The sequence below is a fragment of the Pleurodeles waltl genome, chromosome 11 (assembly GCF_031143425.1).
Source record: "Pleurodeles waltl isolate 20211129_DDA chromosome 11, aPleWal1.hap1.20221129, whole genome shotgun sequence".
NCBI lineage: Eukaryota > Metazoa > Chordata > Amphibia > Caudata > Salamandridae > Pleurodeles > Pleurodeles waltl.
The window spans coordinates 710,935,388-710,949,057 of NC_090450.1; the positions used below are offsets into that span (position 1 = coordinate 710,935,388).

At 40.8% G+C, this 13,670-nt stretch overlaps 1 protein-coding gene across 1 annotated transcript in view; it reads left to right on the plus strand.

The window, feature by feature from the left end:
• Nucleotides 1-13,670, plus strand: part of SFTPB (surfactant protein B) — a 106,807-nt gene that overhangs the window by 41,472 nt on the left and 51,665 nt on the right. Inside the window, exons 5-7 of the mRNA XM_069214350.1 lie at nt 2,285-2,431; nt 11,057-11,146; nt 11,335-11,518. Of these exons, the coding sequence (XP_069070451.1) occupies nt 2,285-2,431; nt 11,057-11,146; nt 11,335-11,518 (421 nt within the window). The remainder of the gene's footprint in view (nt 1-2,284; nt 2,432-11,056; nt 11,147-11,334; nt 11,519-13,670) is intronic.

Sequence of the window (13,670 nt, forward strand, 5' to 3'; positions counted from 1 at the left end):
ATATTCAATGGTGAAGCTAAATTACCATATAACTCAATTTCTTAAAGTCCTCTCCTGTTATTTCCCACCTCCATATGCACATATGGTACTGCAGTATAGGACTTTTTTTCTCAGTGGTCAAGTGGTCGCCTAGGACCGCTGAGGACTAAAGTAGAATGGATAGTCTAAAAAATAATAATAAACTATAGATAAATTAATTACTAATGGCTGCTATAATCTCTATGTCACATATAATTCACCAACATATATATATAGCTACGGAAGACTTATGCACCGGCCCTCACCAGCTAAATCCTTGTTATGCATGAATCCTCAAGGTCTGGCTTGTAGCGAAAAATGTCTTCAAATCTGTAAATTGTAATAATACAATGTTATAGGATTTTTAAAATGTTCTCCAACCTGAACTCTCCAATCTCAAGATCTCTCATAAGTATAAACTTAAGGGATATATTGTTCTTCACCCTGCTGGGGTAAGCCATTCACAACAAAATCCAGGAACTGTTTGGGATCTGTTGCTACAGTTAATTCATACTCGTTAGATTACTTACCTCATTGGTTTCTCCAGCGATATGGCTTCGTTCTTCCAACAGGCGTCCTTTTCTAACATTCAATGATCCTATTTAAAACATAGGGAGGTCAAGATGTTACCCCCGTCACATTACTCGAGATTTATGAAGCCGCATAGGGCCACGCAAGGTGGCCTTGCGTGGCCTCATAAATATCATTTTTCATTTGCATTGCACTTACACCACATTACATGGTGCAAGAGTGATGCAAGGGGAAGAACTACCATGCCAGGCAATAGTTTCAAGTTAATTTCCGGCTATGTCAATGATTCCCTTTTAGATATAGTATGTGAATTTATGGCATGAGGCCGTCCTGAAAATCGGACCTATCTCCGGCTTTCGAGGGCAGCACTGGACACCCATTTATTCACTAAAGGATAGTTCACATGTAAAATCCTGCTTGTTGTGCTTGTGAGCGCATAATTCCGTGAAGGTAGTAATCATCAGCTAACTGGCAGATGTGTAGAGTACAATATCATGCGGGAGTGTTATCCTGGTGCTGAGCAGGTGTGAGTCTAACCAAACCAGTAGATCTACTTGAAAAGCTATGTCTTCAGCTCCATGGAGAATTTGAGAAGTGAGGAGGAGGCCCTTATGTGTAGTCGCAGGTCGTTCCAAGCTTTAGAAGCAAGGTAGGAGAAGGTTCAACTGCCAGATCTGTGGTATGTGTGGAAGTAGGAGGCCAGACGAGCAGAGGTGTATGGAAGGTTTGTGAAATCAGTTGTGATTTTTTGAGGTATGCTGGGCCAATTCTGATGATTTGTTTACAGTTGTTTTCTAAATAGGCTAGGTTTTACTTTTTTTATAAGAGATTAACATTTTCACTATATCTTAGTTTATTTTCTTAATGTAATTTGTTACAGGTTCAGCTTTTGTACAGAGTGTTTTGCAAGTTTTATTTTTTTTGTGATTTTCAAATTTTGAGAAGCCAAGCAGCCATATTACTCAACAGTATGTTTTTGTACCGGGTGACTCTGCCCAAAATTTGTCTTGAAAAAAATCCCTTGGTGGTCGATTCTAAAGCAGGTTGGACCCTCTCATTATTAAATTCCTTAACAAATATAATATGGATAATGCCAGTGTGGAAAATAGCTTCACCCACAAATTCAGAGCCAGATACCTCTCCCTTTACACACACACACCTACATGCCTCTTCTTACATAAAAGTTAATTTGTACAAACCCATATACTACTATATGCACATATTCTCATGCACATCATACAACTATCCCAAGTCATACCGATACATATCCATATACCCTTTTCCTACAGATACACCGAGATGCCTATATCTATACTCACATACACACGTCTATGAAAAACATACACTGACATATGCATCAAGGTATACACATAAGACACCGTTTTATTCATTCATATATACATGTTCATACACACACAAATCTATATATTCTCAGTCATAAATACACCCATGTCTCTTCCTACACACACATTCACTCTTACATGCATAAATAGACTTTTACTAATATATGTAAACATCCATAGTTAACCCAAACATGGCTCTATATGTACAAACATCATTGACACTAATTCAGGTATACATACATATACTTGTACACGCACACATAAATTCAAAATCTATGTGGCTCACTACGTATGCACTTAACATATATATCCCTTGACAGCCAATGGCACGTTGGGAGGGGGTGATAGAATTTCTCTCTCTGCTCATCTTTATCCCTTTTCCAAACATAAAGAACCCAAATACTATCTGCGGTGCTGTGGGTCTATGCAAAACCACCGAACCAGGAGACGAGCTGCTGATTAATCAAGTGTGGGAGAAGCTGTTGCCCCTTTGGAAGCAGGAAGATTTTAATCGGCCCAGTGGACAAACTGGAACCATGGTAAGAAACCTGCTGGGAGTTGTATCTTGATTGTCTATAAATGGTAGAGGCCTCAGTAAATCAACCCAGAAGCACTCACAATTTACAGGTTAGTGAACAAAGATCAGAAAAAAAAAAACTCCCAAAATGCAGTCAGTCTTACCGGTTACAGGAAGCAACATTTTTTTCTGCATGTGGGTGTTTTGTGTGCTTCAAAAATAGTGCTCGGGTGTGGGAACAGAGGATGTGAGAAACTAGTCTGTTGACCAATGAGCCACAATTCGATTTTGAAGGGGATAACAATGCATACATCTACTAGCTGGCCTGAGCAACAAGACAATTCTTGGAATAAGAAATAAAAAAAAAGGTATAATGTCTACACCCTATTGAAATAAATAAAAAAAAAATAGTGAAAATATTAAACAAAACTGATGATTCAACCCAGTTAAAGGATTCAAGAGTTAGTGAAAAAAGAAGGATAACACCAGTAAACATTCAATGGTTAAAAGACGTCACATTCAAAATAAATAGAATAACAAAACGCATTACCAAAAAATTAATATTAAAAAACATTACATGACCAACAAAAAGGCATTAAGGTAACTTAATAGTAAGATGTAGCATTGAATGTAAACTAATCAAAATCAAAAGGTAATAACAACATTACCATAAACATCCCTGAGTTAATATATTTTAGAAAAATAATCAAAATTGTCACTAAAAATAAATACAATGATAACTACTAACTCACAAATCGGTGGTAAATGCAAAACTATAATACATCTCGAAGAATAAAAGTAAAAACATTACACCGAAACTCTAATGGAAAAAGTAAAAATAGAAAAAGTAATGATAGACCTAAAAATAAGACTTACAAAAAAGTTGAGTGGCACATGTATACGCACTGTATTCAACTTCAATGTGTCTCAGAGGGATACAAGGTAGGAGTTTGTCCTGCTGAAGATTTTTACCAAAAACATGATGGACACCAAGCTAAAAATGATGGCCTGTCCCACTGAAGGTGCCAGCTGATTTCAGTGCCACCAGACAATATAGCTGCAGTGCAATATTTCGGGGTTTAGACAACAGAAACACAGACGTCTTTTGCAGAAGTGCCAGGTCAACAGGAGACAACTGTTATAGAAACTTCTAAGTGGTCCCCAGTCAAAAGGGAGACTGAGAGTTTCAGCAGTTTGAGGGTTCAGGATCAGATTTTAAAATATCTTAGTCTACAATTAACAATTTGTCCCAGATCTCAAAGACAGTTGTACACTTCCAGTCATAGGTTCAAGAATGTTCCCCACAGGAACTTAAAGCCATATGTACGAATCATTTTTGCGGTTGGATAGGGACGATCGGGCCATTTCCGACGGCAAAAATGGTTTCACATATATACAAAACACAAATTATAATTAGGTTAAACGTTACCGAATTGCAATGTGTGTTTGCTATTCAGTATTTGGAATAAGGCGTGTTTAGGTCATCCCTTCCAAATATTGAATCTGAACAGGATGTGTGAATGTTCTGTGACCGAATTACGGTTGCAAAACATTCATATTTTGCCAACTCCTTGAAGGAGGTAATAACCTATTGGCAAATGGGAAGGAGAGGTCCCCAAGTGACCTCCTTCCCCTTTGAGAATGGAAAACAAATAATTTTAAGGAGCAGGCAGTGGTCCCATGGACCACTGCCTACTCTTAAAAAATGAAAATTCAGTTTAATTTTCTTTTTTTAAACACATCCTGTTTTTCTTTAAGGAAAATGTGCTGCATTTGTTTTAAAAAAAATATTGCTTTATTAAAAAGCAATCACAGACATGGTGATCTGCTGAGCCCAGCAGGCCACTATCCCTGTGATGGGTAACAAGCCTAATGGGTCGCAAATTGCACCCTACCTCAATATAATTAATAAGGTCAGTCTACTTGCTACCCACTAGGAATCGCTAATGATACACAAAAGAGTTTCATACAATAGGAATACCGATTTCTTAATTGCGATCTGGAGACAATCGCAATTAGGAAATCAGTATTCCTAATGTTAGTATACCTGGCCTCAAGTCACAAAAGTCCAGTCAGCAATCTGTTCCTGGTGATGGTCTGTGCCATTTGAATTATGTGGACAAATTATGTGGAAGAGTGACTAAATTATACATCAAGAAAATAGATCTGAAGCTTCCCAGCCAGGGGCAGTCCTTAACCTTATATGGAACATAAACTGCCAGCTCAAAGATTAATCAAGAAGCAATCCTCAAGACTGTCAAACCCTACAATTCACATGTCTGTCTATTACAAGAGACACACCTTATGGGAACACACTTTCTAGCACACAGGTGCTTCTCTACAACAGTCCATACAGGGTTTAACAGAGAATCACGAGGGTTTGCGATTCTGATCAACAACTGCCTGCCTTGTAAACCACTACACACATGGAGTAACCTACAGGAGCATTATGTCACTACCTACTGGGCTCTACACAGGAGACCGATTTCTTTGATAAGTATGCATACACCACCTGCGTGAGCTCAACACTCTTTCAACTCCTGTGGGGGATGTCTTTTTTAGAGAGGTGACTTCAATGAGGGTACTATAATGGACACTGAACAGAACGAGCTTTAGTGCACACATGCCCAGCAAGGTGGTACCTGTTTTGCTAGATTCTTGGACTCCTTGGGCAAGTGACGTCTGACTACATTCGCACCCAGTACAATGCAAATGCATGTACTATTCAAGGGCACATCAAACATTTTCCAGAATAGACTACTTCCTCGTTCCAAATGCAGATCTTGACACAGTCCAGCAGGTGCCGATAGTGGCCCATGAGCTGTCCGACCACTCACCTGTGAATTAGCTGTGGGACAGGGATACAGAACACGGAGGTAGGGTTGACGACTCAGCGCACAGCGGCTGACAGATACAGCATAGAGCTTACATTTCACCTGAAGCAGAACTCTATTTCCCTCAAAACCAGGGTTCTGTAAACAAGTTTTAGCTACACAGCGGGATTTATCAGATGCTGGGAGGAGGGGGCCTCCAATCAGGAGAGAGTCCAGATAGAAGTGGAGTCCCAGTCTCTGAGGGTCCAGATCCAGACAACCTCTGAAACATTGAACACAATAAGACAATCTTGAAGCAAAACCTGTTGGGTGAGGCCTTCACGAAATTGTGTATGTCAGTGGGGCAACAACCAATTAAACGTCTGTGCCAATGCAACAGCACAAGACAGTTTAGCCATATACAGGACACCACTGGATGAACTGCTAGGGGCGATCGCAGCATTGTGCAAATCTTTCCAAATTACTACCAAACACTACAAGCAGAGACTCCTACACCCGCTGGATCTGGAGGTGTTCATCTGTGACCTCCAGAAACAAAGCTTTACAACCAATGAACAATATCTCTTATAGGAAGAGATTACAAATGAAGAATTTTAAATGGCCTTGACCCAGCTCTAGAGCTGGAAGAAACCAGGCAGGAATAGATTCCCTACTGATTCTTTAAAAGCATTTCCTCAAAGCTCTTCCATTACTGAATGCCATGCTTGAAGCATCACTAGATACAAGAGACCTGCTGCTCGACTTGCACACTGCGAAAATCACATTAATACATAATCCTGATAGACCACCATGGGCATGCTTCTCTTAACTTCTAATCTTCATTAGGAGTTCACAAAGATAATAGCGAAAGCTCTGGCCCCTCACCTGCTGGAAATTATCAGATCACTGGCCACCCCGGCCAGTGCAGCTTTATGCCTCAGTACTTTACCAATTTGAATTTAAGACGCCTTCATAATGCCTTAACCCTTACCTACTAGCTGGATGGCCCATTGGACCGCCTGATAGTCAACTTTGAGAAGGATTTTATTTAGGGGTAGGAATACCTATTTGCATTCTTAGACAAGATGAACATAGGACCCAAGTTACAGAGTTATACAAACTTTCTTGACACACAGTAAAAAGCTTAGGTCAGAAGAGAGGATGCATTATCTGATACATTCACAATATATAGTGGCAGTAGCACAGGGCAGGGATGTCCTGCTACTTTTCGCCATAAGTATTAAGCCCCTATATCTCTATATGCAGATGACCTCATCTACTGTCAAGATCCTAGGTGACCAGGACTTATAGTAGTACAGGTTCTCAGGATTTTTACAGCATTTTCTAGACGTAAGGTTAACCTACCGAAATCTGTCATATAACTTATTGGCACCATGGACTTAGACCTCTAGTGATCCAGAGAGCTCAAACTAGGTCATTCTGGATTCCTCAATTGGGTATATTTAGAACAAATGAGAAATACCACGCCTGGCACATAAATATGATCTCTCTCCTTCTGGTCTTTCCTTCACCTGTCGTTGATGGGTAGAGCTGAAATCATCAAGATGGCCACATTGCAGTGTTCCCAATACCAACTTCAAAATTACCCAGACAAGGTCCTGCACAATTTTTCCACTTGCATTAACTCCCTGATTAGTGGATTTCTGTGGAGTGGGGGAAGCGATAGCCCTCTCAAGATGTTTCAAGCCACAGTTTGATGGTGGGATTGGGATAGAAGATATCACTCATACTACCGAGCATCACACTTGATAGTTGTAAGTGAATGGCTCAATGACCCACAGGCAGAGCTGGCCTTTGCGACTCAGAAGTGCATGATGGGGGATACACAGCCAATACATTTGAAAAACAAAGGAAAAAGTAGTATATGCTTCTCGCCTGCAATATGTACTATAATAAAATTATAGCTCAAGTCTTTACAGTCATTGTGGTGGCAAAACTGGCTAATGAAAGCAGCACATCTACGGATGAGCCAAGTACATGCTTTATAGGACTTCCATGGGTGGAACGTCATAGCCAACGCTAAACTGGGAGACGTGATGTCTGGCAATATCCTGTGCTCCTTCACAGGCTCACAAGCCAAATATGAGATGCATAAACATCTGTTCTTTCGATATCTCTGACATACCATCTTCCTTTACATTAAGGATTTGATACAGTTTCCCGACTTCATTCCACTCAAAGCTAAACTCCTGACAGAGACATGAGGAACCGTAAATTATTGTTACGTGATCACTCACTAGCGTGTCATACCCCTGACGTGTTGACAAACTTAAGCAGACATGTGAAAGGTCGTTCTTGGATAAGGAGGGCAAGAGGCTAAGACGACTCCCAGAGAAGCGGTCATATCGACTGAATTCCTAGTGATCCAACTCAAGAACCTACACCTCACAGACCAGACAAAAACTATGGCAGTTTGGCAGACACAGTCCTCCAAGTGCTGAGATATTCTGACTAACATGGAGGCTTCCTCCATGGTATAGTGCTATACTGCAAGTGTGGGCCCTTTTGGAAATGACTGTTACATACCCTGGGAGGGATAAGAATGAGAGACAGAAGGCGACCCCAAGTGCACCCTATTACACATATCATCTCAGCGAAACACCACGACATATAAATGCCCTTTCTATGGATTCGCCTTGTTACATCCCAAAAGAGAAATAGCCAGAACTCATGCAACTATGAACCTCCAGATATTGAGGTGTGGCAGCGAGGCTGGGAACACTGCAAAACCTTGTTGATCCCCACATACAAATGAAGAGGCTACCCCAAAAACACTCCAAAATATGAGAAGATTGAATGCAAAATTGGATAATTAAGGTAGCAATTGATAGGGGCAGACTGTAGACAGTATATGTAAAATGATTAGTGAAAAAGGCTGAGACACAAAAGTTGTGTGCTTGAAATTGCAGATACCAATACTGCTGTATTGAATATTACCGTGTTTTACTAATGTTGCACTCTAGTGTAACTGATGTAATTTCAATGCCATTCACATTTACGGAATGCCAGTAAAGTGTTAAAAACAACGGTCAAATTATGTGACATACACATTGATACAAAACGGATAGCGATTCGGAAAAATACAAAGGGTTCTTACGAAAAAGGGTATCCCTTCAACAAATCCTACTGAAAATGCTTCAAACAAATAGTGATTTGTCGTGCATGAAACCACGGGAAACCCCCGTATTAATGCTGTCCCTTCTAACTCCCAGAGTAGAATAATTTTTGTAAAACATACAGTATTACACTCAGCAGAAAACAACCCTACTAGAGCACAATGCACGTAATAAAATATTTGCCTCTTTTATTTCGAATAACCCAGTTAAGTTTCAAACCTAGTCTTCAGTTTTGTTTGTACCCTTGGTCCATATAATGGATCCAGAACCTCATTTTTATTAAGGTGCAGCCTCACAGAATAGTATTTTACATTTCATATGTATAACATGAACATCTCGTTAGGAGGCTTCGTACGATTCAAGCATCAGACCTTAAAAAGAAAGCAAATGTTTGTGATTATTCTGTACTTTGAGTGTCATCTTTAAATAACTGTATATTTAAGAACACTTTCTGTAGTGTAACATGGATCCGCACCAATAAAGAAGCAACATATTTTCATGACATCAAAGGTATTGTTATTTCCACAATGTTTGAATTCCATTTAAATATGTCAGAATATTTGTCATGGGAAGACAATATCCATTGGTCAGCCCATCAGTTGGAGCTATTAATATTGTCTGGTCAGCATGTTCATGTAATTAGTAAAACTGTAAAACTGTAAAACTTAAATATGGTAATCAGCATCTAAAAGGTGCCCTGTTATGCTTTGAAAAAGTCTCTGTCAAAGCTCTAAACCACTTCTGGAATATTTTTGTTAGTGTTGATTACCAAATTGCACTAGAAACAAACATTTTTTTATTTAAATCTTCAAATTATGAAGCAGAAGGTGGGAGATGGGATGTAGGCTTTTATAATCATATGCGTAATAGCTTTAACATGATAAAAATATAACGTAGTTGAAATGAAGATATGCTATTGAAGGAAATGTGCTTATGCTAACATAATGTTGGCCTCGAATTCAAAATGCTTGCAGCCATCTTTCAGAACACAGTCATCTCTTCATTTCAGTCTCACTCTGCACACAGATAAATCATACACCGACAATCTTGTAAACATTGTTTGGGGATATAATGTTACTTTCTTGAGGACTCTTTAGGACACTTTTGAGAATAGATTCTTCCCAAGGCCTTATCTATTGGGACCACAGTGTGATTCTCATGAGAACTTGTCTTTCTGTATTATGTAACAATATATGTACTAACTATTGAAGGGTCTAAAGAGCACCAGGGATGGGAACTGCATTGTGTGATTCTGTTGTATAGTGCTCAACAATGTGATTTCAGAAACTGCATTGCTTTTCCTTTAAAGCGATTGGCCCAATTTGTGTGTTTGATTGTGTGATTTAAAAGTAATGGTCTTCATGTGTAGGTGTCATTATATTTTGTAATGTAAAAGAAGCCCATTCCTGTGGGTGGTGGGCTCACTCCCTTGATTTTTATGATGAACCCTATGTTGATGCAACGTTTATCTGCTCACTGATTTATAACTCTGATTTAATTCTTTAGAGCTGAACAATATTTGGTCCTGCTAATCTATTATTTGCATTTGATTCAGAGCATCATGCTATTAACGGATGGCTCTTAACCAGATACATTTGCTTTCTGTAACGTTCTCATTCCTTTAATAAACCTTCATGGTTTTACTTCAAATTAATTTTAATTCTGAAGACTAATGTGATTTACAGTTTGCTCTGAAATATTAGTAGACCAGGGCCAGTTGAGGCGCATCAAAATCTTTGGGGGGACTAACATCACTCTAGTGGCCCTGGTTATAGCCATCCTCATAATTACAGTACTTCAGCTAACTGGGCATTGAGCACAGTTCAGCAGTTTCTTCTGGACATAGAAAAAATACCCCATGCTATAGCTTAGGCAAACCATTTCCCATACAGGCTTACTCTTACTGCATCTAGAGATCAATCGATCAGAATATTAGCAATCCAGTTCTGGAGCGTGGCTTCTCCAGACATTAATCCAAGTGCAAAAAGTATGATCGGAATTGTGTGTAGTAAGATGCTTCCTAAATTGAAAACAATGGTTTCCCGCATCTAAACTCTCTCAGGTGGATCTGGTCTATGTATCACAAAGGTGCAAATAGTCCTCCTGTAATCTCCTTATGATGGCCCTCTCCCTCAACCCTTACTCACATCATCGCTGTGATTGCTTAGTACATTTTGCTTTGTTTGTGTTCTGAGGCTAAAAGAAGAAATAGATAAAACTGAGGGCTGCTGTTGAGGCGCTGAAATACTCTACTGCTACCCCTTTCCCAGAATACAGCGTGCTTTCCCTACCAAAGGATTTGGAATCACACCCCTACTATAAGCATTTAGATACATTAAAGTGAATTAGACCTATTTTTTTGATGGACACCCTTTCTATGTGCCTTAAATGTCAGGGAAAGTTCAATCCATTATAGAAGGCTAGTGAAGAAGCAAAGTGATGTAGAGATTTCTTTTTAAGTACCATAAGTTGTTGATGTTTTTTTAAGTACCAGAATTGGACGGTTCGATAGCCCTCAAGAAACTCCCCATTTGTCAAGAACGCCCTTTATTCAAGTTTAGAAAATACCTTGCTTGCCAGGGTTCAAAGGGTTTCCATACAGGAGGATGACTCTAGTAGAGCGGGAGGACTCCAGGGAAGACAAGGCAGGAGTAAAGGTGAGGTGGTTTGTAAAACATGTTTTTGTCTTTCCATTAGGAAGGCCCGGAGGCAGAATTTTCCATCCCAATGCCCCTCTGCTGGATGTGCCGCGCTTTCATTGGACGCCTGGAGTCCGCTATTCCAAAGGTGTGTGATACTACTGAGCCGATGCAGATCACGTGCAGTCACAAAAAGAATATAGTTTCTCCTTTGTTTCTCGTCTGTTCTCTGAGACACTTCAATAATAAGCACACTGCTACTGGTACAAACACCTCTCACAGAAAACCTCTGCCAGCCCTGTGTATCCGAAGTAAGTCTTTGATTTTGTCCCACAGGCTGCCATTGCCAAGACGGCCTCACAGCTCTGCCTACTGCTGCCAGTAAAGGTTGCCGGAGTGTGCCAATGTGTGGTGGAAAAATACACCGTTATAATTATCAACTTCATTCTGGGGAAGCTGGGACCTCAGCTCATCTGTGGACTTGTGTTCGCCTGCGCCACGGAAGAGAACTGCAGCCCAGGTCAGACGGAGCCATCTTAAAATATCTAATAGCCCTGCAATGGAATGACCCACACATGTCTGTACGCAGGTTTCCGTCCTACAACCGTCCGCTTGGCTTTTCACTAGTTTATTGTGCAGCAGAACACCTCCCTGCAGAGTTTCTAATGTATCTTCTTGCAGTGAAAAAGCCAGGTGATTGTCTTCCACGGGCGTTCCCTGCAGTAGAGTGGCCCTGGTGTGTTAGTGCACTGATATATCACAAAGATGCTTGTCAGCTCGCTTGGCTTAAAGTTTTTTTTTTCTTGTTTTGTATGCCGGGTTTCTGGTTGTCAAGTTAATACTGATAAAACACCGAGTGGCAGATTTAAGGAAAGTGGCGCTGCACCCAGTGCAGTACAACTTTCCTTGCACCCCCTACTGCCACCATGTGTGCGCTGTATTTAAAATACGGCCCAACATGGCACAGGGTAGGGGGCAATAGTGCAGGAGTAGCACCAAAAGTTTGGCTCTTCTCCTGCAGAGTACATAGAGGCCCATTATAAAAAATGGCGCAAGGAAATCTCTTAGATTCTCCACCTCTACCGAGGAAGAAAACAGGTAAATGTTAATTTACTTAAAAGAACCCCTCACCCACCTTGGTGGCATGCTTCATCATTGGGTCCATCCCGTTCAGTTGTGGAACAAGCTGTGCTGCGACTTATGGATTATGTGGGAGCACTATTTTGAAATGTATAGCCTACTTCACTAAGGTGGAAGGAAATAGGAACAGGGGGGTGGGGGGTGGGTTCTTGAAAAGGTTAAACATACCTGCCTACCAGGGACATCAAAACTTTAATATTTGTCCTAGTGGTGGTATGATCAAAAAGTGGGGTAAGTGGAAATGGGTATATTATGTACCTGCCTTCCTTGTATACATATTTCAAAGCCTACCCCAAGGTTTATCATCAGGACCAAGGATGACTCCCTGGTGCCACTCCTTAGAGAAACATTGTGCCCAAGCACATCCTTTGCATGCTAAAGATAAAGTATACTTCACCTATCTTATGTGGTGAAATCAAAGTATTGCATTGTAGATTACTAGTTCAAGTATCATGGATCCACTGGGAGGGGTGTGTGCTTGTAGTCACGATTCCGCCAAAGCAACACACCCACTCTTAAACCTATTAGTCTCCCCACCGGGGTCCGAATCAAGAGCGGGAGTGTCGCTTTGGCAAAAGTGTGACTACAAGCACACCCCTTTCAGGTGGATCCATGATCCCGTAACCAGTACTCTACAGTGCAATACTTTGATGTCAACACATAAAATAGGTTTAAGATACTTGATGATGATCCACTTGAGCCCTGCTACTTCATGTTGGTGGTAAATCACCCCCAGGGGAATTGTGCTAGCCTACATACATGCGAAATCTGTTTAGGAACTTGGCATGCTATCCTGCTATGGAGGAGGTCCCCATCTTATGTCTTCATTTAATGCTTATTTTATAGTTTATGTTTTGATTAGTTTTTGGGAGGCAGATGTTTCAAGAGTAGAAGTATGGGGTGGGTGGAAGTAGGGGGCTTAGGGATTTCTGTTAGTTTGCATGTCTTCAATTGCACTGTCCACAGGTCACAGAAACCGTGCCATATGCACTGCTTCATCGATGATGCAGTCCCACACTGACCAAACCGCCACTACAACACACGACCCTTGACACATGTTCGTGGCCCTAATTTCATGCCATCAGACTCGCACCCCAGTGACAGACTTTAAGATTATGCCCTGGAATATGAACGGCCTGCTGGACCGTATAAAAAAAAGCCTCCATTCTCCACTACGCTTAACAGTTCCAGCCTGCTGTTTTCATGCTGCAAGAAACCCACCTGTGGGGGGAGCACTGCCCTTTCTTTCATATATACGGATATGACAGAGTTTATCACTTCAAGTTTACCCACTCCAGAGGTGTAGCTTTTTTACCACTTAGAGGCCTTCCCCTGTCAGTGACCAATACATACGCAGAACCCTATGGCAGATACATTGGGGTAGAGGGCCTGCTCAAGGGTAAACAACACAACTTTTTGTCGGTTTATGCACCAAACCAGATATTTCCCCGGCATTGAACACCTTCCATTTATCCTACTGAAACTCCCACGGGATACCACCATCAGAGAGGGGGATTCTAACACTGTCCCCA